Raw genomic sequence first — 27,423 nt, 5'->3', positions numbered from 1 at the left:
ATAAAATCAACATGAAATGAAGTGCCATGTACTTAATATTGTAACTGATTTTTTTTTAAAGTATATAACTAGAAACACGCAAATGACTCAGCATCATTTAGAGTCTCTGTATCACTGCAAAAATGTTTAACGTTACGACTTTAAAATAACAGTTTGGCTAATAGCTTTAAAAAAAACAAAACCGCTGCAACCCTCCTCAGCAGTTCAAACTGAAGGTAAGCGATGAGCTCACTCAGGCGTCTGTGTTTCTGCGCATGCGCCAACGCCAGACACGTACATGCGCACCAAGTGAAAACGGCACCTTTTTACGCCAGACCGCATGCGCCGCCGCGGGAGTTAGACATGCGCATTGGAGAAGGACCGCGGGGCTTTTGCGCGTTGCGCGAGAAGACCAAACTAAAGTGGATGTTGGTATCAGCTGTTGTCTGCTTCTGTTTCATGTTGTGTAAAAATGGCCGGAATTAAAGGTGAGTGACGATTTTCCTACATTTTGTAAAGAGTAGCTTGTTGTTTGTAATATTAGATGTATCGCACAGAAATGGTTTCATTCTAGTAAAAGACGAATAAAAGCACATCCATGCAGGCGAATAAAGCACAGGCCAGCACCTGCAAATCAATACAGTGACTACAGTCAGGGCAGGAAAAGATGAAAATATGTGAGGTTAACTGTGTTTCCGTTTTTATATAACTATAAATATAATGCTTTCACTGCGTGTGCTATAAAAACTAATAGTCGATTGGTATTTTATTCACATTAGAGCATTATACGAGACCCATCTTAAGACACTTTTCAAAACAATAACGAGCAATTAACGAGATGTAAATTCTTGTCCCTGAACCAAGAAAAACTCCCATTTTTAATTTAACATCGCTATATTCACCGAGTAGTCGTCTATTGTAAAATGTTTTATCACATACTTCATGTTACGGTGTAATTGACGCTTCCACAAATTAGTTTTCATTCTTAACGGCCACCTTCGTAAAGTAAATGCATTAGTAACCGGGAGACTCGCCCTGCTGCCTTTGGGACCTATTACTTCTACTGGGAACAATGTATCACTTTTGTTTTTGCTAAAGGATCACATGATGTCCACAGTGATTCGCCGATGCACATTAATTTTTTCTTTTAGCGTTTTTTCTTAGTGTGTTTGCGCATTCTTTTTTTTTTTAAATCCTTATTTTCAAAAACCAGATCATTACAACGCTATTCTGCACGGTCAGACAACTTAACAGATACAGCTAATTACTTATGAAGTAGAAACAAAATACAAAATTTAACCCCACCTAAGAGAAAAGATCGAACTAATCAAAAAAAAACAAACAAAAACTCGTAGCTTAAAAAAAAAAAAAGATAAAACAATTAATACAGCATGACAGGTCCGATCACAGGTCCAGCATGATTACTGTATTACAAAGTAATAATAAATTCTTGCCATGTTTTATAAATTTTGTACTTCTGCACTGAGAAACAGTTTGATTTCTCTTCTAATCTGAGATAACACAGAACATTGCTTTAGAGTTATAAATGGTGCATTGAGATTCTTCTTTGTGATATAGGCAGTAACAATTAACTCATCACAATGCACTTTCATGCCATCCAGTAGTACACCACATATCGCCGGGAATATATTTGGAGTGATTGTTATCCCGAGGCTGACTGAGAAGTATATAAAGATTTTTATTCAAAATGATGTTAATTTGCTGCAATCAGAAAGCATTTGATGAGGTGCCACATGAGAGGTTGGGCAACAAATTAAAATAAGTGGCAGTTCAGGGTGATTTATGTAGATGGGTGCAGAATTGGCTCAGACACAGGAAGCAGAGGGTGATGGTGCGAGGAACCTCATCAGAATTGGCAGATGTTAAGAGTGGTGACCAGCAGGGGTCAGTGCTGGGGCTGCTGCTATTTTTAATAAATATAAATAATAATAATAATTCATTACATTTATATAGCGCTGACTTAGATAGGAATATAAGTAAAAAGTTGGTTAAGTTTACAGATGATACCAAGATAGGTGGATTAGCAGATAATTTGGAATCCGTTATATCATTACAGAAGGACTTGGACAGCATACAGGCTTGGGCAGATTTGTGGCAGATGAAATTTAATAGATAGATACTTTATTAATCCATCCATCCATTATCCAACCCGTGAATCCGAACACAGGGTCACGGGGGTCTGCTGGAGCCAATCCCAGCCAACACAGGGCACAAGGCAGGAACCAATCCTGGGCAGGGTGCCAACCCACCGCAGACTTTATTAATCCCAAGGGGAAATTCACATTTCAAATGTCAGTAAATGTAAAGTATTGCACAGGAAGTAAAAATGTTAGGTTTGAATACACAATGGGCGGCTGAAAAATCGAGAGTACATCTTATGAGAAGGATTTAGGAGTCATAGTGGACTCGACAATATGAACTGCCAGACAGTGTTCAGAAGCCATTAAGAAGGCTAATGGAATGTCAGGTTATATAGCGCCTTGATGTGTGGAGTACAAGTCACAGGAGGTTCTGCTCAAGCATTATAACACACTGGTGAGGCCTCATCTGGAGTACTGGGTGCAGTTTTGGTTTCCAGGCTACAAAAAGGACATAGCAGCACTGGAAAAGTTCCAGAGAAGAACGACCAGGCTGATTCAGGGCTACAGGGGTTGAGTTATGAGGAAAGATTAAAAGAGGTGAGCCTTTACAGTTTACACAAAAGAACATTAAGAGGTGACATGATTGAATTTCCCTTTGGGATTAATAAAGTATCTATCTGTCTATCTATCTAAAATTATGAAGGGAATTAGTCCAGTGGATCGAGACTGTTATTTTAAATGAATTCATCAAGAACACGGGGACACATTTGGAAACTTGTTAAGGGTAAATTTCGCACAACCATTAGGAAGGTTTTCTTTACACAAAGAACGATAGACACTTGGAATAAGCTGCCAAGTAGTGTGGTAGACAGTAAGACTTTAGGGACTTTCAAAACTTGATGTTTTTTTGAGAGAAACAAGTGGATAGGACTGGCAAGCTTTGTTGGGCTGAATGGCCTGTTCTCGTCTAGAGGCTTCTAATTTTCTAATCCCAAAACATTTGGCCTGGTGAATTTGGACCTAGATGACCATGCTTGTAGGTTGGGTCTTGCCCTGGGTACATTTTGGACACTTTTAACAATATAAATGTGATTGATGACAGACCTTTAGTTAAATTCTGAATTGTTTGCCACAAACAGAACTAAGTTGTATTCTGTGCATGTCTGAGTTCCACTCCTTTTCTGAGATGCCGATTGGAAGGTCTCTTTACCACTGTACCCTTGGATCTTTGAAGGGTAAATTCTTTCATTTTTATTATTATAATGTTGAAATTCTCTCTTGAGAATTCATCAAGACTAATCAGTATAGCCTCTGCGATTGATATGGTTGTGAGATGTGAAACATTTGGTGGATATCTTTTTAATAAAAAAATTGTATAATTTGTATATAGCAAAAAAGTTGTGTGGGAAGAAAGTTAAATTTGCAGCCCAAGTGTTTGTAAAATGCAAATATCTCGTCTATATAAAGATCTCTAATTGTCTTAATCCCTGTCATTTTGCATAAACAAAACACTGAGAAGGTGGAGAGGGTGATTATTTTGTATAGGAGCAGCGGATAAGAACTTTTCTACTTTGAAATATATCCTGCATTGGTTCCATATTTTCTATAATTGGTTAACTCGATGGTTGCTGGTAAATTGGCCATGCTTACAATTGAGTGGACCACAAAGAGAGGGCATATGAGGAAGATTAAGGACAGGATTTGTTTTTTATTGCAAGCCAGGCAGGTTTGAATTCATGCATTTCTGCCAATAAAAAGGGAAGGTTGCATAGTGCCATGCCTAGATGTGGGCGGTATGACCAAAATTCTATATCACGGTATTTTTCTAAATTCTGCCGGTTTCACGGTGTTAGACGGTATTTTTTTCCCCATGCATGAGTGGATATTAACCACATTTTCCACTGCAATTACTACAGTAGATTGGCTAAGAATAACCTATTCGACTGTTATGAGAATTGTACATCGTACAAAAAGACATTTTAATGTGCACACAAGTATTAATCCAGGTTTGCATGGCCCCATAAAGTGACAGTTTTCAAGGGGGTGGCACTAAAGAGAAGGAATCACATTGCATGACAGATGCAGTCAAAATATAGAACCTTTTAATTGAACAAAATTTTGCAAAAGCTTAAACTATGATTTTGACAACATATTTTCAACCATCCAAAGAGGCATTTAGACTTAGTAAAATATCCAGAGGTGTTTGTCAAAAGTTGGATTGCACTGAACACGTCTTAGAAAAGGAATAAATAGTAAATATTTTTTGTAAACCAGCTACACTTTCTGTTAATGTTAACAATCTCTGTCCACTGACACGTTAAAGTGACTTTTTAAACAATTTTACCATCATTAAACTGCATAATATTTAAACTAATAAATAATAACAATAAAATACATAATAGTATTACTGATAGTTGCACCATTACTTCAAGGCTTCAAGCCCAGGTGCATTACACAGTATTCACCAAATTAAAATAAAATAAAACAAGTGCAACTTGGTGATGACATCTTTACCAATTGTACCATCATTTAGGCAAACTGCATTAATATGGACCTTGGTTCAAGCTAAGCTATATACATAAATAATAAAACTGCAACTTGCATTTATAATGCTGTTTGTGGTATAGCCCTATGGAAGTGCATTAGGGCCACTGTGAAGAAAAAAAAAAATGGACACGGAAGAAAAAAACAAACTATATGTCAAGAATAAATTCGACATGTTGACTTTATTCTCGACATTTCCACTTTAATGTTGACGCTTATGTCAAGATTAAAGTCGACATTTCCACTTTATTCTCATAGTTTATTTTATAATTAAAGTAGAATGTTGTAAACTAAACTTAATCCTAAAATCAGTGTTTAATTTACTAGATTTTCTCAAACCCCATCATAAGTTAATGGAGCACATCAAATACTTTGTGTTAAGTGTTCCCCGACCCAGTCGTTAATCACTACGCTTCTTAAACTGACATCCTCCGCACTAAGAGCAGGCGCCTGCAGCAATCACCGCACAGAATCCATTCACTTCATGATATTCCTGCTCTCTACCAAAACCACAGTTCCTATCTTTCCTTTTTCTTTCTCCACATTACCAATCACCACACGATAAACGTCTTTGTGAAATTAAAACTAGTTATTAACTTAGCCGACGGAGTGTTCAGAACTTTAAAAATATCTTCGTTATATATGTTTAATTGTGCCATCCATTCAGAGTTGCGCCCATCTCTGAACGAGTCGCCAGCACATCGCAGGATGAATACAAGCAAAAAATACACTAGCAGGGTCAATATAGCACAACAAAACCCCACATCCTACATGACTTTGAAAGGAAACTGAAGCGCCGAGTAAACCCACCAGAAAAACATGCAAATGCAAGGCATGCACGCCGCCGTGACCCCATATGATTATTGCATGCTTTAGTGCATGCTTTAATGCATTTCACCATGAAAATTATATTAAGTATTTATCTTAGCATTCTAAATGTTCAGAGAGCAGGAAGATCATGAAGTGAATGTATTCTGTGCGGCGATCGCTGCCGGCACCTCCTCTTAGTGCAAGAAGAAATCAGTTTAAGAATCACTTAACACAAAGCATTTAATGTGCTATATAACTTACTAGCAAAATACCCGCGCTTCGCAGCGGAGAAGTAGTGTGTTAAAGAGGTTATGAAAAAGTAAAGGAAACATTTTAAAAATAACGTAACATGATTGTCAATGTAATTGTGTTGTCATTGTTATGAGTGTTGCTGTCATATATATATATATATACATATACACATATACACACACATATACACACATATACAGATATATTATATATACATATACACATATATTTTTTATATATATATTTTTTATATATATATATATATATATATATATATACATACATACATATACACACATAGATGCACTTACAATAACATAGAAATCAATATAAACAACATTAACATCATTATCATATGAGAATATGAAGTAATATATAAGAAGCACATTTCATATAAATATAAATTATTAAACAGTAAAATCTTCTTCTATAATTTGCTACCGTGGCTTTTCGTTGGTCTGTCCAGGATTTTAAATCACCTGTAGCTTGCAAACCGTTTCACCTATTGACTTGAAATCTGGTACACATATAATACGTCACGTCTGCTATCCGCTTTATGGGTGATGATTGTATTACTCTTTTTATGTTTATTTTATTTTAGAATCAACTCCTATCTGCGCACACCAGGGCGACCGTGGGCAGATGCGTATGGTGTATTCACTCCATGTTATCGTGCATTGCGCTGTCACTGGTATTTTGATAAAAGAATTTGAACAATATATAAGAAGCGTATAAATTATTAAACAGTAAAACATTAACATTTAAGAAGTAAAGTTACATTGAGTACTACTGCAGTGCCTTCGGGTATACCTCATTTTTTCTTTGCCCATTACATGCTTAAATGTATACATTTTTTGGTGTACCTACCCGAGAACACGCGACATATAACCGACCGTGGGAGAAGCATGGATTTTAAACACGCGTTGAGTTCATCTGCTGGTCTCCCTCGTGGAATAACTGGTAATGTTTGACTAAAATCTACAGCGAGTAAAACGACATTACCTCCTTTTTTTTTTTTTATGATCTCTGAGATCTTGCTTTTTTCGGTTCAAGGCTTCATAAGCTCTTTTATGTTCCATAGTGTACTTAATAAGTACTAATTATCCCAAACCATCATCTTTGAATGTTGCAAGACTTTCGCCTTGTATGTAGATCGGGGTAATTACATTCATTGCATTCCTAGTCTGAATCACAATCTGATTGTATGGGTGGTTACCTGGCACTGTAGGGTTGCCACCTGTCCTTTAAAATACGGAATCGTGCCGCGTTTGAGAATGAAATTGCGCGTCCCGTTTTGAATCAATACTGGACGGGATTTATCCCGTATTTTTTTTATCATTTTTTTTTTAAAGCAGCGTGTCATGCAAATCATCCCACACGCATTTTATGAAGATGCCTCCTTTCCTACTTTTGATTGGGTAATACTTGATGTCATCGTTAGTTTGATTGGTCTTTTTAACTGTCCAGTGAGGAGGGCGTGTCTTTTAAGTAGAGTCTGCAAAGTGTTGGCACTGAGATGTGGCGTCAGCGCCATAGTTGAAGCCCCTAACGTTGCGGTCAGCAAGTCGGCTAACATCCGCCATGTGCCGTCTTTCAGTTGCGAGAAGCAGATCATAGAATGGTTGAAACTGTTGCCCCTAACGTTGTGCCACGGCGTGTGGTTCGTTTATACCTCGTGTCTTCTCATTAAACTTTTATCTCGCGAATATGTTATTGCAATCCGCAGCGGGAGCGTTTCTATAAACTTAATTTAAACTTACGTTTTACACCGTGCTTTGTTTCCCTTATGAACATGCTTGTATGCTTCACTCGCTCCGTTCTCAATTGTTTAATTAATTTTTTTCTCTTCGCTGTTTGCGGCTCTTCCTCCATTTCCCCCTACTTCGTTCTTTTATGTTGCGAATATGTTATTGCAATCCTTAACGGGAGCGTTTCAATAAACTGATTGAAAATAGTTTTGCATTTACCTTTTTAGTAAAAGGCGAGCTTTTAAGCCTGAGAAATCACCCCGTAAATGCACACGTTTAATTGCACATGTGTTAATATGTATGGTTACACAGTATTAAAAGACAGTGAACAACGTCAGTTACCTTTGTTCCCGCGTTTGATAAAAGGTGAGCTTTTAAGCCTGAGAAATCACCCCGTAAATGCACACGTTTAATTGCACGTGTTAATATGTATGCTTACACAGTATTAAAAGACAGTCAAAAATTAACGTCATTTACCTTCGTTCCCGCGTGTGACTCGTGCTGTAAATCTCTTCCTTGTTTTTAGTTCACGTGATTACGTAGGAGGCGTGATGACGCGATACGTGACTCCGCCTCCTCCATTACAGTGTATGGACAAAAAATATGTTCCAGTTATGACCATTACGCTTTGAATTTCGAAATGAAACCTGCCTAACTTTTGTAAGTAAGCTGTAAGGAATGAGCCTGCCAAATTTCAGCCTTCCACCTACACGGGAAGTTGGAGAATTAGTGATGAGTGAGTCAGTCAGTCAGTGAGTGAGTCAGTGAGGGCTTTGCCTTTTATTAGTATAGATGACGGGGTTTGAGAAAATCTAGTAAATTAAATATTCATTTTACGATGAAGTTTAGTTTACGATGTTCTACTTTAATGACAAATTACGAGAATAAAGTCAACATGTCGACTTTAATCTTGACATAAACGGCGAGAATAAAGTATATTGTATATTGTAATATATACTGTATTGAAAACAAATAAAACAAGTACAACTTGGCTTGCAGTATTATCCAGTAGTATAGAAACAGTATTTACACATCTGACCTTTTAAAACTAAAGTATCTCTAGGCGACGGACGTGACTCCTTTTTTTCGGCAAAAGTTCTTCTGTTGCTGATGTTCAACTTTATCGTCGGCTTCAGTTTCGGAATGCTCTCTGTCCATTTTTCACATTTCACAGAACTTTAATTTATTTGATCATTTATTTATTTATTTATTTAATTTTGTCCGAAATAGTCCTCCATATACCTATGCTACCGCCCACTATTTGGTGGTGTAGCAGTGAAAAAGAGCCCTAGTGCAACAAATCTGTGTTTAGCAGTGTAGCAGTGAAAAAGGTCCCCACTTGAACAGTTTCCTGCTGCGCCACGTTCCGAACATCGTTTAGGCAATTTAAACCGGTGTTGCGGTATAAGAAATATCCATATCATAAATAAAAAACGGTTTTCGGTATGAACCGGTATACCGCCCGGCACTAGCCATGCCACTTTCTCTTTGTAGAGATGCCTTTTCAATGACTTGCCATTTCAAATTGCAGACGAATGATGTTATAATTTAGTGTAATTTGTTGAAGAATCATTGGTTTACATATATAGGGATACTGAGGAATAGATATAGCAGCTTAGGGAGGATGTTCATTTTGACAGTATTAATTTTCCCAGCAAATGTGAGAGAGAAGGTGGACCATCGGTTAACATCTAGTTTCAGTTTATCCATAGTAATTCCAGAATTATATTGGGAGGAAGCTTTATATTTATGTGTGTTGGTTAACCCCAAATATTGGAGTTGTGGCATTCTTGAGCATTTGTATGGTTTGTTTGCATGTGTAAGTACAGAGATACTTTAAGATATTTATCCTTTTTTTTCCCTACTTAATCTCTAAAACATCTGCATGAACCTAGATGATCTGGACAATACTTAAATACTTGTGTACTAAACAGACGGCAGTGAAATATATACAGTATATAATATACAGTTGTATATTATTCGATCGTTTTCCTTAATAAATAAATGACCAAGTATAATATTTTTGTCTCATTTGTTTAACTGGTTTCTCTTTATCTACTTTTAGGACTTGAGTGAAAATCTGGTGATGTTTTAGGTCATATTTATGCAGAAATCTAGAAAATTCTAAAGGGTTCACAAACTTTCAAGCACAACTGTAGGTAATACACAGGCAAAAACATCCACAGTTCCATAAAGAATCTCACAATCAGCCTAACATTCTCATTACCCAGGGTTTCCAAATGTGATTGGGGCACATAGGACTGATCAGAGTGGAGTTTGACCAAACATTATTTGGAAAATTTACCTCTCCTTCTGATGAATAATCAGACACAGTGTCTTCATCAAATATTTGACTTGCGTCAATATCTCGTTGGTCAGACACAGGTTCTAGGGATGTGACATTCCCTGCAACTGATCCAACAAAAAAAAGGGCTGTATGGAACATACCTATGGCACACATCAATGATAAATATATGCAGTGACCATCTTTTACCTGAAATGAAGTGACCACTGCATACTGCCACAGGTTCTGAGGAGGAGCTTCCCCCTGGAATGCCCTCAGGAAAAGTGTGATGGGCATTTTGCTGGAGAGCCAACTCTTCTGCAGGGGTTAGGTCTGGACCGCGTGGACCTCCACCTGTTTTTTGCTTGTCTGCCTTCTTATTAGCTTTAAAATGAATGTTTATATTGTATATGAATCTTTATGTCAACAATTCTTTAAATAGTTATATACCAGTATTTACCAGTTTGAAGTATATTCTTGTACTTCACTTTAACCTGTTCCCATGTTCTCTTTGTGCTCACGTTTGATCTGGAATTATGACATCCATCCATCCATCCATTTTCCAACCCGCTGAATCCGAACACAGGGTCACGGGGGTCTGCTGGAGCCAATCCCAGCCAACACAGGGCACAAGGCAGGAAACAATCCTGGGCAGGGTGCCAACCCACCGCAGGACACACACAAACACACCCACACACCAAGCACACACTAGGGCCAATTTAGAATCGCCAATCCACCTAACCTGCATGTCTTTGGACTGTGGGAGGAAACCGGAGTGCCCGGAGGAAACCCACGCAGACACGGGGAGAACATGCAAACTCCACGCAGGGAGGACCCGGGAAGCGAACCCAGGTCCCCAGATCTCCCAACTGCGAGGCAGCAGCACCACCCACTGCGCCACCGTGCCGCCCGGAATTATGACATATTAAATAATAATTAATCTGACACATAGGAAATGAAACGCTGCATTCAGTAAATACAATGCACACTACTTACGCGTTTAATTTGTCGGCCACTTTTTGCCAGCCGTCTTTTCTGGTTTGGGCTGCTTTTGCAGTGTTACCTTGTCCATATTAAATCTTGAAATTCTTCATATCCTTCGAATAAAAGGTCCTGCTCCGCTTGTGTGAAAAAATGCACCCGTTCTTTTGTCGTTTTGTTACAGCCTATCAAAGACTTGCTGATCATGTTGTCTAGACTCAATATATATGGGCTTTTCAATCACCTCGGGCGCGTGCATTCATCTTGGATGATTAGATCCAGCTAGACTAATTGACTTATCCCGGATGAGTTTCACCGGCATTAACTCATCCAAGATGAGGCATCTGATCTCGGATGATTTAAGCAACGTATGGAAAATACCCCCCTGGTGTTGCAGACTTTTTCATAACAATACCTCATAGACTTCCCCACAACAATCTTCTTCCCAGTAGACCTTCTTATAACAAATTTTCTTCCCAGTCCATCTTCTCATACCAACAACTTTGGCTCAAAGGACATATTTTCCACCTGGAGGTGAGCATCACCTGATTACCCCTCCTGAGCTGTTAAAGGTCGATTGCCTTTTAATTAATCAGTTCTTACAATTAACTTGGAATCAGAAGAACCCACATGTGAAAACTGGACTTCTCAATTAATAATTCAATTAATGATTAATTGTTGCACTAGCATCCCTTATGGCTAGAATAATAGGCAGCTGTGCCAGTAAGCGGTAGTGCACAGCTTCACTGATAATGGCCATGCTGCGGACAGCCTCTACACAGTGCTTCCTGGCTGCTTGAAAGAAAGGGGAAAAAAAGCCTTTAACAATTGACTCTTACATACGTTAAAGCTGACTAGTTTAATATGTTCTGGTGTAACTTTATTTGTTATCATTATGATACCTAAACAAGCATTGACATATGAACTTAAATCCTATATAAAATATCTATATGCATGCTAATGTGAAAGCCTGCGAACACAGCTGCACAGTTAAGCAGTAGCGCACAGCGGCCCACTGTGTAATAGCCAGCACAGAGGCTGAGCTGTTGTTCACTTCACAGGCATCTGTTTGCAAAGAAAAGTCCCCAGCTGTTTTAATCATCAACTCTTAAGCCCCTGTATACACTGTATTGCCAAAAGTACTGGGATGCCTGCCTTTACACACACAGGAACTTTAATGGAATCCCATTCTTAACACATAGGCTTTAATGTGGAGTTGGCCCGCCCTTTGCAGCTCTGACAGCTTCAACTCTTTTAGGAAGACTTTCCACGAATGTGTAGGAGTGTGTTTAGGGGAATTTCTGACCATTCTTCCAGGAGAACATTTGTAAGGTCAGGCACTGATGTTGGACGTGAAGGCCTGGCTTGCTCGCAGTCTCCGCTCTAATTCATCCCAAAGGTGGTCTGTCCGGTTGCAGTCAGGGCTCTGTGCAGGCCACTCAAGTTCCTCCACCCCAAACTCGCTCCTCCATGTCTTTATAGATATTACTTTGTGCACTGGTGTGTGCCCAGTCATGTTGCCATCCCCAAACTATTCCCACAAAGTTGGGAACATGAAATTGTCCAAAATGACTTATGTGCTGAAGCATTAAGAGTTCCTTTCACTGGAACTAAGGGGCCAAACCCAACCCCTGAAAAACAACCCCGCACCATAATCCCCCCCGCACCAAACTTTACACTTGGCACAATCAAGCATGCGCTGTCCCTGCTCTGTGATTTGATGTGGCCTATCGCTTCGTAGCTGAGTTGCTGTTGTCCCAAATTGCTTCCACTTTGTTATAATACCACTAACAGTTGACCGTGGAATATTTAGTAGAGTGGAAATTTCATATGCACAAGTGGCATCCTATCACAGTACCAGGCTTGAATTCACTGAGCTCCTGAGAGCGACCCATTCTTTCATAAATGTTTGTAGATGGAGTCTGCATGTCTAGGGGCTTGAGTTTATACACCTGTGGCCATGGAAGTGATTGGTATTCAATGATTTGGAGGGGGGTCCCAATACTTTTGGCAACATATTGTAGCTTAGACTAAAGAGGTATCATAATGCATTTTATTTTAACTTTATTGCCTAAGGCATTGACGAGCCATCTTCTTCTTTTGGCTGCTCCCGTAAGGGGTTGCCACAATAGATCATCTTCTTCCATATCTTTCTGTCCTCTGCATCTTGTTCTGTTACACCCATCACCTGCATGTCCTCTATCACCACATCCATAAACCTCCTCTTAGGCCTTCCTCTTTTCCTCTTCCCTGGCAGCTGTATCCTTTGCATCCTTCTCCCAATATACCCAGTATCTCTCCTCTGCACATATCCAAACCAATGCAATCTCGCCTCTCTGACTTTGTCTCCCAACCATCCAACTTGAGCTGACCCTCTAATGTCCTCATTTCTGATCCTGTCCATCCTCGTCACACCCAATGCAAATCTTAGCATCTTTAACTCTGCCACCTCCAGCTCTGTCTCCTGCTTTCTGGTTTGTGCCACCGTCTCTAACCCATATAACATAGCTGGTCTCACTATCGTCCTGTAGACCTTCCCTTTCACTCTTGCATATATCTGTCTGTCACAAATCACTCCTGACACTCTTCTCCACCCATTCCACCCTGCCTGCACTCTCTTTTTCACTTCTCTTCCACACTCCCCATTACTCTGTACTGTTGATCCCAAGTATTTAAACTCATCCACCTTCGCCTACTCTACTCCCCTCATCCTCAACATTCCACTGACCTCCCTCTCATTTACACACATGTATTCTGTATTGTAAGAAAGGGCTTGGAGCCGATCCCTGATGTAATCCCACCTCCATGTTGAATGCATCATTCGCTCCTACCGCAGACCTCCCCACTGTCACACTTCCCTCATACATATCCTGTACAACTCTTACATACTTCTCTGCCACTCCCCACTTCCTCATACAAAACCACAGCTCCTCTCTCCTCACCCTGTCATATGCTTTCTTTAGGTCCACAAAGACGCAATACAACTCCTTCTGGCCTTCTCTATACTTCCCCATCAACACCCTCAGAGCTAACATCGCATCTGTGGTGCTCTTTCTTGGCTTGAAACCATACTGCTGCTCACTAACCATCACCTCACTTCTTAACTGAGCTTCCACTACTCTTTCCCATAACTTCATGCTGTGGCTCATCAATTGTATTCCCTTGTAGTTACTGCAGTTCTGCACACCCCCCTTATTCTTAAATATCGGCACCAGTACACTTCTTCTCCACTCCTCAGGTATCCTGTCACTTTCCAAGATTCCATTAACCCCTTAACCGCCCTCTGCCGGATATATCCGGCATCGTAGCTTTATTGCTGATGTCTTACTGCCGGAATTATCCGGCACATTTGCCTGTGGTTATGTGAATGCCTGGCGCGTAGTATAACTGACAGTTTGGCGTGGGTATTATTACTACGTTGTATTTCGACAACTCTGCGGTTGTATTGGCCGCTCACATGATGTGATTCGAAAGTGAAAGCTGTGAATATGGTGAAACGTAAACTGACTTCAATTGAGGTTTTGCAGGCGATTTTGGACAATAATTCTGATCATGATTGTAGCAGATCTGAAGAAGATTTTAGCGACAATGATGATCAGCAACGTGCGCTGCATGATACTGTGAATGACGACGCATCGGATGATGGCAATGAGTGGGTGTATCCCCAGCATCTCAGCTGGACTGCTGCCCGTTATCTGAGCCAGATATGAAAGATCCAAACCGTGACCGCTTGTTCAAGCTACGTCCTTTGATTGACCGTTTATTTGAAACATTTCAGCAGGTAAATACTGCTTGAATAAATGTAAAGTAAAAAAACGAAAATTGTTCAGATTTCTCCTGGCATGGGGAATATTTAGGGAGTTGGCGGTTAAAGGGTTAAACAATCTGGTTAAAAAGTCCACTGCCATCTCTCCTAAACACCTCCATGCTTCCATAGGTATATCATCTGGACCAACGGCGTTTACATTTTTCACTCTCTTCATAGCTGTCCTTACTTCCTCTTTGCTAATCCATTGCACTTCCTGATTCACTATCTCCACATCATCCAACCTCTTCTCTCTCCCGTTCTCTTCATTCATCAGCCTCTCAAAGTACTCTTTCCATCTGCTCAACAAACTCTCCTTGCTTGCGAGTACATTTCCATCTTTATCCTTTTTCGCCCTATCCTGCTGCACATCTTTCCCAGCTTGTCCCCTCTGTGTAGCCCACCTGTCCTATTCTCCCTCCTTAGTGCCCAACCTCTCATACAACTCATTATATGCTTTTTCTTTAGTCTTCACCACGTCTCTCTTCACCTTGTGCCTTACCTCCTTGTACACTTGTCTACTTTCTGCATCTCTCTGACTATCCCACTTCTTCTTTGCCATCATCTTCCTCTGTATACTATCCTGTATTTCCTCATTCCACCACCAGGTTTCCTTTTCCTCCTTCCTCTTTCCAGATGTCACGCCAAGAACCCTTCTTGCTGTCACCCTTACTACATGTGCTGTAGTTTCCCAGCCGTCTGGTAATTCTTCACTGCCACCCAGTGCCTGTCTCACCTTCTCCCTAAACTCAACCTTGCAGTCTTCCATTTTCAACTTCCACCATTTGATCCTTCTCTGCCCTCACTCTCTTCCTCTTCTTAATCTCCGTCATCCTACAGACCACCATCCTATGCTGCTTAACTACACTTTCCCCTGCCACCACTTTATAGTCTTCAATCTCCTTCAGATTGACTCTTCTGTATAGGATTTAATCTACCTGTGTGCATCTTCCTCCACTCTTGTACATCACCCTATGTTCCTCCCTCTTCTTAAAATACGTATTCTCCACAGCCATGTCCATCCTTTTGGCAAAATCCACTATCCTCTGACCTTCTTCATTCCTCTCCTTGACCCCATACCTACCCATCGTCTCCTTGTCTACACTGTTCCCTTCACCAGCATGCCCATTGAAATCCGCTCCAATCACCACTTTCTGTCCCTTGGGTACACTGTTCATCACTTCATCCAACTCACTCCAAAAATCTTCTTTCTCAACCATTGCACACCCAACTTGCGGTGCATATGCACTAACAACATTCATCATCACACCTCCAATTTCCAGCTTCATAATCATTACTCTGTCTGACACTCGTTTCACCTCCAAAACACTCTTGACATACTGTTCCTTCAGAATAACTCCTACCCCATTTCTCCTCTCATCCACACCATGATAGAACAATTTGAATCCACCTCTGATCTACCTGGCCTTACTCCCCTTCCATTTAGTCTCTTGCATGCCCAATATATCAACCTTCCTTCTCTCCATCATATCTGCTAACTCTCTCCCTTTACCAGTCATACTGCCAACATTCAGAGTTCCTACCCTCAGTTCCACTCTCTGTACTTAGTTCCTCTCCTCCTGTTTCCGGACACGTCTCCCCCCCTCTTTCTCTCCTTCTTCGGCCAACAGTAGCCCAATTTCCGCCAGCACCCTGTTGGCTAACAGTACTGATGGCGGTCGTGATTTTCTCAGAGAGATACTTGTACGTCCCGTGAGATGAGTTCACGCCTGGGGCCGGAAATAAAGAACAAAGAGTAGATGACAAAGTAGAACGTCGTAAAGAATTCAAAAATGTTGGAGCGGTACACATGTAGAGTGGGTTAGAGATAATGGAAGTACGAAAATTTGAAAGTTTCAAAAACAGGATAGGTAAGATCACATTAGCACAAACAAACGGAAATTATTACTCGGTGAAATAACAGAACCGTGAAAAGAGATTGAATATATTGTTTGGATTTAAACTTTAAGTTGGAGACTTGTAGATCGTCTAATTCATGTTGCCAGTGAGAATTAAAAGATTCCAAAAACGTTGGTGCAGTATGAAGTCCCGTGAGACAGAGACTTTTGACATGTGATTCTTTCAAGTCATGCCCTACTTACAACCTTTTTCAAACAAAACCACGGTCATCTAACCTCTGTCGTGTGAATGCTTTTGGCAGACACACTTCTTGCACTCTCAGCTCTTATAAATTTTATCAGTACAATAATTTTATATGTTCTAGATGACACATCAATGACGAAGCGAAGAAAGAGCATGGACAATCGAAAAAGTTGTTTTATTAGAGAGAAAGAAACGATATTCACTTGCAGGCAGTTATACGTTGCATTGTAATGATGCAAGTCCAAACATGGAATCAAAATTCAATGCGATCTTGAAGAAAAGTTAATTCCAAATATTGTTTTTACTAAAGTTTTAAAGTAAAAATGAACATAATGGATATGTAACAATTCCCTTGAAAATAACAATCTCTTAAAATTGTATATCCGGTTATCCAAACCAGGGGGTGGGCGAGCGAAGCAAGCAGGGGGTGGAGCCCCCTAGTCATTATTAAATAAAATTGCAGTTCTGTAAGTCAAAACTTTGTGTTTTTCATAATTGCTGAAAATGGCTTGGGAGGCTACGGTTATAGTGCAGAGATGCTGGGGAGGACAGGGTTCAGAGGTTAGCGACAGGTCTTCAGATGTGTGTTGTTGTTTGAGAATCACGTCTGGCCCCCTGACACTACCATAACACATTTGAAGGTATATTTTAATTTGAACTGTAATTAAAGATATTTGTGATTAAATTAAGTTTTTGTCTAGTTTGTTGTTTGATTACTTTGCAAATATGCCACATCTTATATTTGATTATTTTCATTTTTTTTTTCTGCAGCTCTTGTTAGCTTGTCCTTTGGAGGAGCAATTGGTCTTATGTTTTTGATGCTTGGTTGTGCCCTGCCCGCATACAAGTAAGTGCCCTGTTTACAACGTGAGTAGCCGACAGGATTTTTTACATGTGAAATATTATTGCTGTTTTAAAACTATGTGCTGCATGAAGAACATATTTGAGATCTTTTCAAATAAACATCTTTGATTTCTTCAATAGATAGTCAAATCATATTACATTTACAAGGGGATATCAGTTTCTCTCTTTGAGTGTCTTAGGATAACATACAGCTGATATCATTACTTGTTTACAATTAGATTTGTGGCATTAACACATTTGTAATGTTTTAAATCAATTAAACCAACAATTCTAAAATCAATAGAAAAATTTTTGTACCTTTTGATTCTGCTAGGATAAAGTACAGCAAATGCAAGTATTTGATAGTAATAAGATTTGTTACGTATTTTTTAAAGGCAATCACTCTTGGATGAAGAGTAAACAAATGAAAAATATTAAGATTGTACTGATAGAAGTTTTACTTGTTTTCACTATTGGCCACAATGTATACGAGATGAGACACAAAAATAACCAAATTGGTAAAAGAAATATTTATTGATGAATTACAGCATTCTAAACATTGTAACCTTTTACACACAATTGACCACCGAAATTCGTGAGGATTACATTCCTAGAGCAGCCGCAAACTGTGAAAAACCGCACATTTTGGTGTGGTCAAAAGAACACCTATAAATGCCTATTTTTATAGTTTAAACCCTAAATATGCCCCCAAAACACTTTAATTTCATTTCAAACCCGGCTTAATACATTACCCTAAAGAAAAGAATGTAAAGGTAAACCCGTATACTGTACAGTACTGTACTGCTATGTCTCCCACAGTGCTAGAATGTAAAATACCGATGTTACCGCTATATGTACTGTAATTCATGCAAGTGTGTTTTCTTTGGTATAAGTAGGGTAAATACAGTAATTTAATAAAAATACAGTAAAATGTACGGGTACTCACCAATAATGAATGATATTGATTGAAGATGATGATGATGATGATGATGAATTTAGCTGTGCAGTATGATGAAGGTATGAAATGAAGATAATGACTGCACAGCAAAGCAGAAGATATTTCAGCTCCTCGGGTGGTGCCTCTTCTTCAGGCGCTTCTTCTGGTGGGGTTTCATGTTGGCTTTTCTTGATAGGTTTGAGGAACATTGTGATGGGAAGAGGCTGTCGTCGTTTTTTCATAGTGATGAGGAGGGTTTTATATGTCTGAATGGCAGCATCAATGCCATTATTAACTTTGAGAGCAGAAACCATATAGGAATCCCATGCTTAGGTTCATTGCCATAAGCTTTAGAAGGTGCAGGACGTTTAGGTGGCATCTTAGGGCTTTAAGAAGAACAAAACGAAAAACACGAGAACGGTCAGCAAAACACTAGAGATAGCTACATGCGGTAAACTGCTATGATGCGGGAATGCTGGGCTGCATCTGCCGGAGAATGCATTACAGGGCAGCAGCTAATCGGCAGCAAGAAGAAATAAATAATATTCTCGGACTGGCTACTTTCAAACCTCCTGCCTCTGAGTACAAGGGTACAGTATTTCACCATCCCAAGCCGCGTTTTCCTCAATGGTTTCTTTGTGTTCTCTCTACAGTACTAAAAACTTTATACAGTATTTTATATGGAAATTTAGCAGAATTTACGTTAATATGTATGTTACAAAATTAGTAAATTATATTATTAATAATTTAGCATTAAAACGCATGAAAAATTGTCAAAAAAAAATTGTAGAGGATATTTGCTGTTTCCATGAACAATTATTAGTTAGGTTCTATGGAAAAATCTGCGAATGACTGAGGCCGCAAAACTCTGAACAGTGACTTCGTGGGGGTCGACTGTACTCCCCCTCCCGATCTCTACACCGCTCCATACCTATCTTCCATTGATTGAAACAGTGCTGGAAGTCTTCTTGCTTGAGGCTCTTCAACAGGTTTGCCGTTTCTGTCATCACTTCATCCACTGAAGAAAAATGTGTTCCCTTTAGGTCACTTTTCATTATCGGGAACAAGTAAAAATCACAGGGAGCTAAATCAGTTTGTGCCACTCAAAAACTTGTGTGTGAGACAAACTGTTATCACCGTACACTGTTTTTATCATTTCATAAGTGTCTGTGGCCTTTTTGTTCAATTTCACGAGACCTTTGATGTTGATTCGCTGTTTGATTTTTTTCACCTGACATATCGCCAACTCTTGTAGCGATTGTTGTGAAAATACTGACTGGGCTGTTTACAGGATATGCCTAGCCGGTTGGCGGTTTGAGAGGGCGTGTAGGAGGGGATATAGTTCTATGATTCACATTCGGCCGACCTCCAGACGGTTTTCCAGGAAAGCCCCAAGCCCAGTCCGGTTATTTTTGTGTCTCACCTCGTATACAGCGCAGGTGCTTTGTAATGTACCTAACTCTTTGAAGCTATGGATACATTATTAGAACATCCCAGGATACTGGGAGAGATTTATATATAGTACTTGTGCAAAAGTCTTAATCACTTTTGATATTTCATAGTAATGAAGCGATTCACCAAGATATTTGAATGTCCATAAAGAAAGAGACAGACCTAATAACGGGGCACTTGCCAGTTAAAAAGCATGAGAATTTATCGGCATATTGCCCAGTGCTAGCTCCTAATGATCAACAACATGATGGAAAATTTGACCCAAAATGATGAACTAAAACAAACAGATGGATAGAGGGATTCAAAATGGTTAAGAGACAGCAAAACTAAAAGGGTGAGGTGATGATAGACGTGTTGGTTTAACCTGCAAGTATCGCAACCTGACAATCATGCGCATAGCGACAAGTGACAAGGTGGTCATCCTGCATCATCAAGATCTCTCCCAAGTAGACATTTTGCAGCCAACAAGTGTTTTCAGAGGTGCTGTCCAAGCTCTTCTGCCTAAGCACAAACAAATAGTCAAGGTTGAGGACGGGAAACATGGGGGTTGGCCACGGAAATGGAGTGCAGCAAATGAGAAATACATTAAGTTTGTTTGCCTTCAGAATCGGAAGACATGCAGCACTGCTCTGAACTAGCAGAAACCACTAGGACCCTGGTACACCTATCTACAGTACAGAGAAGTCTATCAGAAGTGTGGTCTCCATGGAAGGTTTGTGACGAAAAAGCCATCCCTCGCCAAGATGGAAACAAAGCCAAATGATGTGCAGAAAAATAGCAGGTGCCTTGGACTCGAGTCAAAATTTGAAAGTTTTGGTTCTACCAGAAGGCAGATTGCCTGCCATAGGGCTGGAAAACAATACATGGATGAATGTGTGCAGGCAACAGTGAAGCAAGGTGGAAGGTCACTCCAGGTTTTGGGTAGCATTTCCACAAACTGAGATGGCGATTTGATCAGAATTGATGGCTGCCTCTCTCCTATGAAGTTTAGAAGGAGTTTTATGTATCATGCAGTACCATCGGGGAGGTGTATGATTGTTACCAACATTATTTTGATACATGACAGTGACCCCAAACACACAGCCTCATCTATCTATCTATCTATCTATCTCTATCTCTATCTCTATCTCTATCTCTATCTCTATCTATCTGCATTTGAAACAGAAATTACATATGACCACAGAACATACTATAATACAGGAACTAGCCAGGCGCGTTTACTTATTCGTCCACGTGACTGTCGCTGAAACTGCCACATTGTAACTTTTTTTTAGTTGGCAGTACTTGATAGTAGAAGAGATGAGGAAAACAGCTTTGCATCTTTCTACTTTTTGACTGTGCCGAGCTGTAAACAATGTGAAGACGAGACCACCTTCAGCTGCGAGGGGTCGTCAGAACAAAGTGGACGCTGGGAGGCGCGGAATGTCGGGCTGCTCCGCCGAGTCGAGAGCTTCGCAATTTCGGGCAGCGTCCTCTCGTCTCGCACTGTTTGTGACACTTCAAGTCTCCTGTCGGCTCCTGGGAGAGTGGAAATCTTTGCAAATGAGTGTAATCGGCGCCATCGAAGCAGGACTCTGTTTGTAAATTGCCCTGCACAACTACTTACTGTCCCATAAGGTGAGTTCGGATCACCAAAACCCCACAACACTCAAGCTTGCTTTTGTGATTAATTATTTTAACAAATAAATCACAGGTATGTAGTGCAAGGTTGTCATGCAAAAATTTGGACGATCACATAGAAAATGTAATTTCTATACCACAGCGGTCGTGTCACGCCTTTCACAAGGGATCTACTACTTACCTGTTGTAGTTTACCCGAAACCACTCCAGTAGTGCTCAATGTATCTTCTTAAATGTTAATGTTTTACTGTTTAATAACTTATAGACTACATTTTATTTTTTCCCTTGCACTCAGTGAGTGAAGCCACTGGGTAGTCAACTAATATTATTAATAAAAATCTGCCTGCAGTGAAAAGAGAAACAAAGAATCCCACATTAGATGGTATGGCCCAAGTCTGGGATTACCGTAAATACTAACGTATAAGTCTGGTCTTGAAACCCGAAAAATCAGTCATAAAATGCGACACTTACTTTTTTTTTTTTTTACATTTTCTTGCCTCCTCCAATCTTGCATCAGTTTCTCAGAAACATCGAATTTTATTGCAGCAGCGCAGTTACCAATTTCTTTCACCACTTGAACGACGTTTAATTTAAAACCAGCTTCGTATTTTCTTCTGATCGAACACTCCATCGTAGATCAGGGATGTACTTATAAAGGTGTGAGATACAAAAAACACAAATCGGTGCAAACATTGCTTCGGAAAAGTTTGGGTATTACCGTGTGGTCACGTGGGCACAATAGAGAGAGGCAGAGAGGTTAGGAGTACACGCTGATAACAGCGCATTGCCGCACCCACATAGAAAAAAAGGCTGTGTGCTCTGTGGTGACTCTCTCAGGTGGGCGTTAGCATATCATAATCTCTTGGACCAATAGCGTAAGTTTTCCACATTCGACTTATACAGCCGACATTATAAAATAACAGTAATTAAACGGTAAAATCAAGTCCCGACTTTTTCGTGGGAGAACTTATCTGCGAGTATATATGGTACTTGGGGGATTTCAGGGGACAAGACAGCCAGCCAGAATCTGCAGTAGAAAGGTGGCAAATTCTCAGACACCTGAAAAAGCCAGGCACATGAGGACCTTCAGAAATCGGCTTGCAGGTGGACTTAAAGAACTGCTGCTCATTTTAAGGCAAAGGATGGCCACACCAAATATTGATTTAAATATGTTTTTTCTGTTTACTGCACTTTCTGGGAAATATATTGAGCAGGGGTCCTCAATCACAGTCCTGGAGGGCCACAGTGGCTACAGGTTTCTGTTCTAGCCCGGTTTCTTAATTAGAAAACAATTCTTGGCAATAATTTAATTTCATGGCTTCTTAGTGCTTTAACTCTGCTATGTCAGGTCATTCTCATATCCTAGATTTTCTTCCTCTTTCTAAGGATATCATCCAAATGATTTGAAGGCTAAAATGGAGGAGTAATTCTTAGTCCTTTTTTCTCTTCACTTTCCTTCCAAGTATTTAATTAAACCCAATAGTGCGTGATAAATACACACAGAGGTGTAAATGGTAAAAAGCTAAATGGAGAAATGCTGGTCTCTTTTGTCATTTGCATGTTATTGCTAATTAGGAGCAATTAAACACCAGGACTACAGCTGTTTAAGACTAAAATAAGCAATAAGGGTTCAAAATCTTAACGAGCGAGACAACTAAAGTGAAGCAGAAGTGTTACTTGAGCAATAAGAGCTTCTTATTAAGCAATTGGTTTGGAGCAAAAACCTGCAGCCACTCCGGCCCTCCAAGACTCCTGATATTGAGTAATAAAAGCTATTCATGTGGTTATTTTTGAAAGCATTCCAAATTTATGCCAATTTTTTTCCACAAGTGCCTAAGACTTTTGCAATGTACTGTATGATTTTTAATAACTTGCATTTGTATCCCTTTCCATATCATGTACTTATGTTAAGTGCTGTCATTTATTAGAATGCAGAATGTTGTGTCCAGTAATTAAATTAACATATTTATCTGTTTAATTTTACAGCAAATACTGGCCCCTGTTTGTTTTGTTTTTTTATATTCTTTCTCCAATCCCATACTGTATATCAAGAAGAGTAGTGGATGACACAGATGCTGCAAGTAATGCATGTAAAGAACTGGCTATTTTCCTGACAACTGGGATAGTTGTCTCAGCATTTGGACTACCTATAGTCTTTGCTAGAGCAGAACTGGTAATTATGGAACTTTTAATTTGCTTCTTTTTCTTTCAGCTACTTTGTTTTAGTATGATTGGCACAATGATGTTTAATTAAAAAAAATTGACTGTAGGCATAAAAAGCTAAATTAAAGACCTGATAGTCCATCTATTCTACTCTTGTTTACCCATTACGGTGCCCTCCAAAATATTTTGGATATGATCATTTTTTTTTTTTGATTTTCCTCCCTCTGCTCCATAGTTTAAAATTACAAATCAAACAAATTAGATATGATTAAAATGCACATTGCAGACCTTCATTTAAGGGGATTTGAATTTATTTCAGTTTCAACATGTAGAAATGACAACACTTTTTCTACATTCTCTCCCCCACATTTCAGGGCACTATAATGTTTGAGACAAGTGGCGTCACAGGTGTTTGTGATTCCTCAGGTGGGTTTCTTGGCTTCATAAGATACCTCGGCTTGCTTCTACCCTTTGGAGTCTGTAGTTGCCATTGTTCAACAAGAGAATGAGCTGTACTAATGTACTGTATATCAAAGAAGCTATTATGAGGCTGAAAAACAAGAGCAAAACCATTGGAGATATTGGTAAAACCTTAGGATGACCGAAATCAATTTTTTGGAATATCATGAAGAAGAACGCACACACTGGTGAGCTCGGTAATCGCAAAGGGACAGGATGGCCAAGGAAGCCCTCCACTGCTGATGACAGAAGAATCCACACTTTGGTAAAGAAGAAGCCCCGAATGCTTGACCGGCAGATCAGAGACAGTCTTCAGGTGGCCGATGCGTGTGTGTGTGTGTGTGTGTGTGTGTGTCAGAGACGACTATTAGCAAAAGACTTCATGAACAGAAATACAGAGGACACACAAGATACAAACCACTAGTTTGCCACAAAAACAGGATGACCAGATTAGTGTGTGAAAAAGGACTTGAAAGAGCCTGCACAGAATTCTGGAAAAAAGGTGCCGTGGACCAACGAGACAAAGATGAACCTCACCAGAGTGATGGCAAGAGCAAAGTGTGGAGCAAAAAGGGACTACCCAAGATCCAAAACCGATTACCTCATCTGTTAAACATGGTGGCACTGGGGGTGTTATGGCTTGGGCATGTATGGTTGCCACAGGTAATGGCACACTTGTCTTCACTGATGATGTAAACGCTGGTGGCAGCCACACAGTGAATTCAGAGGTGTGCATCAACATCTGATCTGCTCAAGTTCCAGTAAATTCCTCCAAACTCACTGGATGGTGCCTCATCCTAAAACAAGATAATGATCCAAACATACTGCTAAGGCAACGCAGGAGTTTTTCAAAAATAAAAATTTGAAAATTCTTGAATTTCCAAGCCAGTCACCTGAGCACTCCTTCCATCTGGGGACAAATAAAGTTTTTGTCTGTCTGCTGAAGAGAAAACTTTAGGGTACAAGCCCCCAAAACAAGCAGGAGCTGAAGATGGCTGCATTAGAGGCTTGGCAGAGCATCACTAGAAAATATCCTAAGCACCTGGTGATGTCTGTGAATCACAGACTTCAAGCAGTCATTGCATGCAAGGGATATGTAAAAAAGAACTAAATACGATGGCTTTAATAGACCTGTCATTGCTGTGTCCAAATGTTATGGTGTCTTGAAATAGGGGGCAATGCGCTATACTGTATAATAAATGCTGTCATTTCTAGATGCTGTGACTAAAATGTATGCTAATCCCCTTCATTTAAAGACTACAAAGTGGACACACTTTAAGCACGATGTCTGAATTGTTTAATAATTTTCAACTGTGGAGCAGAGGGGGAAATCAAGGAAAAATGCATCTTTGTCCCCAAACATTGTGGAGGGTACTGTGTGTCTTTAAATAGCTGATATAATCCTGTCATACACAATTCTGTTTCTCACTGTAGGTAGTTTTGGACTCTTTCTTCTGGTCTATAGTAGAGTAAAACACAATTTCTGCAGTGTGTACGGTGGATTCAGACACTTTTCAGTTCCATTCACTTTCTGCACACTTTGCTGTGTTATAGGTATAATTTTACATGGATGAATTTTAAATCTTCTTAAATCTACCCTCAGTAACTCATAATGAGAAAGCGAAGACATTTTCAAAGAGGTTTGCAAATTTATTACAAATCAAACACTGAAATGTTGCAGTCATTTAAGTATTCAGACTGTTAATTCTGTACTTTTTGAAATATTGGATAGCAATTACAGCTTTGAATCTTCTTGGGTGTCTCTTCAAGCTTTGCATGCCTGGATTTGGGCAGTTTATCTCACTCTTTGTGGCAGACTTAAGCGCCATGAGATTGGATAGGAAGCGTCTGCAAACGTCCATGCACACATCTTCTGTGGAGTTTAAGTCTGGGCTTGGGCCAGGCCACTCATTCGATAGCACTGGTCTACAAAAAAAATATTTTTTGTTTGCTACTGGGAACTTCATAGCAGCTCTTTATTAAGTTTTTTTACACTGATTTCATATATGAAGTTGGAATTAAGCTAGCACGTTAGGTTTTTGAAATACACATCATTGACGTTTTGACACTTTTGAATATCAATATATCAACACGATATCTGGAGTGTGGACAATGTCCCACCAAAATTGTTTTGATGCGTTTATTCTAAAAACAAACGAGAAGACGATACCAGAGACACATTAAAGTATATTTATGTCAATTTACCTCAATATAAAAGTGAGGTCAGCTTGCCCAAAAATGTTGGAGGCACTCGCTTTTGCGCTTGTATGGCACATCCGTCTCTCTTTGCAAGAACCAACAGTAGTCACCCATCATGCTCGGAGTAAATTATCCCTGATATCGGTTTTCCATCACCTTTGTATCTTGATGAAATCTTTCCCCATGCTCATCTCTGACATCGCTTAAATTTGGTGGAAAAAAGTCAAGATGAGAATGTAAAAAATGGGTCTTCAGTGACATTCTGGCTCCCGTAAGCTAATATACTTTCAACATATTCTCCACAAGCTCAGTATAATTCTCTGCTCTGTGACTGTTAAGAAAATTCTGGATAACCCACACGAATGAGGGTGCTGATTCAGTTGGCTTCAGTTTCCTTTTGAACTCATCGTCAAGCATCAGTTCACAGATTTCAGGGCCAACAAAATCACCTTCCTTAATTTTGGCTTCACTTTTCTTGAGACCAAACTTACTTCTTAAATGCTGAAACGCATCGCCTTTACTGTCCAGTCACCCTAGTTGTCCAAGACCTGGAACATCATAACTAAAAAACAGGACGTGCTGGACATAATGGTTTTCAGATTTAAAGTCAGCAAGTGAAATTTGTTAAAGTACAGGTGAAAGAATTGCAGTAGCAAAATGCTTGTTGACCAGTGTAGTCTGAGACTTGACCCAAAGCCACTCTAGGGTCGTCTTGGCTGCACACTTTTGGTCTTTGTCGCGATGAAACATGAACTCTCGTTCAGGGGTCTGAATACTTCTAGGAATGAGGGTTTCGATTTTTAATAAATATGCTAACCTTTCTGAAAACATATTTTCACTGTCATAATGGGATATTGCTTTTAAGTGATGGTCAAAAATGACAAATGTATCCATTTAAAATGAAATCTACAAAATAAGTGTGCAGAAAGTGAAGGGATCTGAATACTTTCTGATTCCACTGTACTCTGGCCCTTTTCCTAAGTCTGTACCTTCTTTGTGTTAGTTGCTATGGAGGCTTAAAGGAATACTTCACCCAAAAATGATATATATTTTTTTAATGTTACCTAGCCCATGTAGTTTATAGTGATTGCCAAAAATATGTAATCACATGCAGAACAGAGATGATAAAAAAATGTTTATGA

At 39.6% G+C, this 27,423-nt stretch overlaps 1 protein-coding gene across 1 annotated transcript in view; it reads left to right on the top strand.

The window, feature by feature from the left end:
• Positions 1 to 327: 327 nt before the first annotated feature.
• leprotl1 (leptin receptor overlapping transcript like 1) overlaps positions 328 to 27,423 on the top strand; it is a 33,543-nt gene continuing 6,447 nt past the window's right edge. The window contains exons 1-3 of the mRNA XM_028805845.2: positions 328 to 467; positions 17,380 to 17,455; positions 23,447 to 23,633. Of these exons, the coding sequence (XP_028661678.1) occupies positions 452 to 467; positions 17,380 to 17,455; positions 23,447 to 23,633 (279 nt within the window). The 5' untranslated portion in view covers positions 328 to 451. The remainder of the gene's footprint in view (positions 468 to 17,379; positions 17,456 to 23,446; positions 23,634 to 27,423) is intronic.

Source organism: Erpetoichthys calabaricus, chromosome 7 (genome assembly GCF_900747795.2).
Source record: "Erpetoichthys calabaricus chromosome 7, fErpCal1.3, whole genome shotgun sequence".
NCBI classification, from domain to species: Eukaryota; Metazoa; Chordata; class Cladistia; order Polypteriformes; family Polypteridae; genus Erpetoichthys; species Erpetoichthys calabaricus.
Note: the sequence above shows the minus strand (reverse complement) of the source record. Positions and strands in the feature narration are given on the sequence as shown.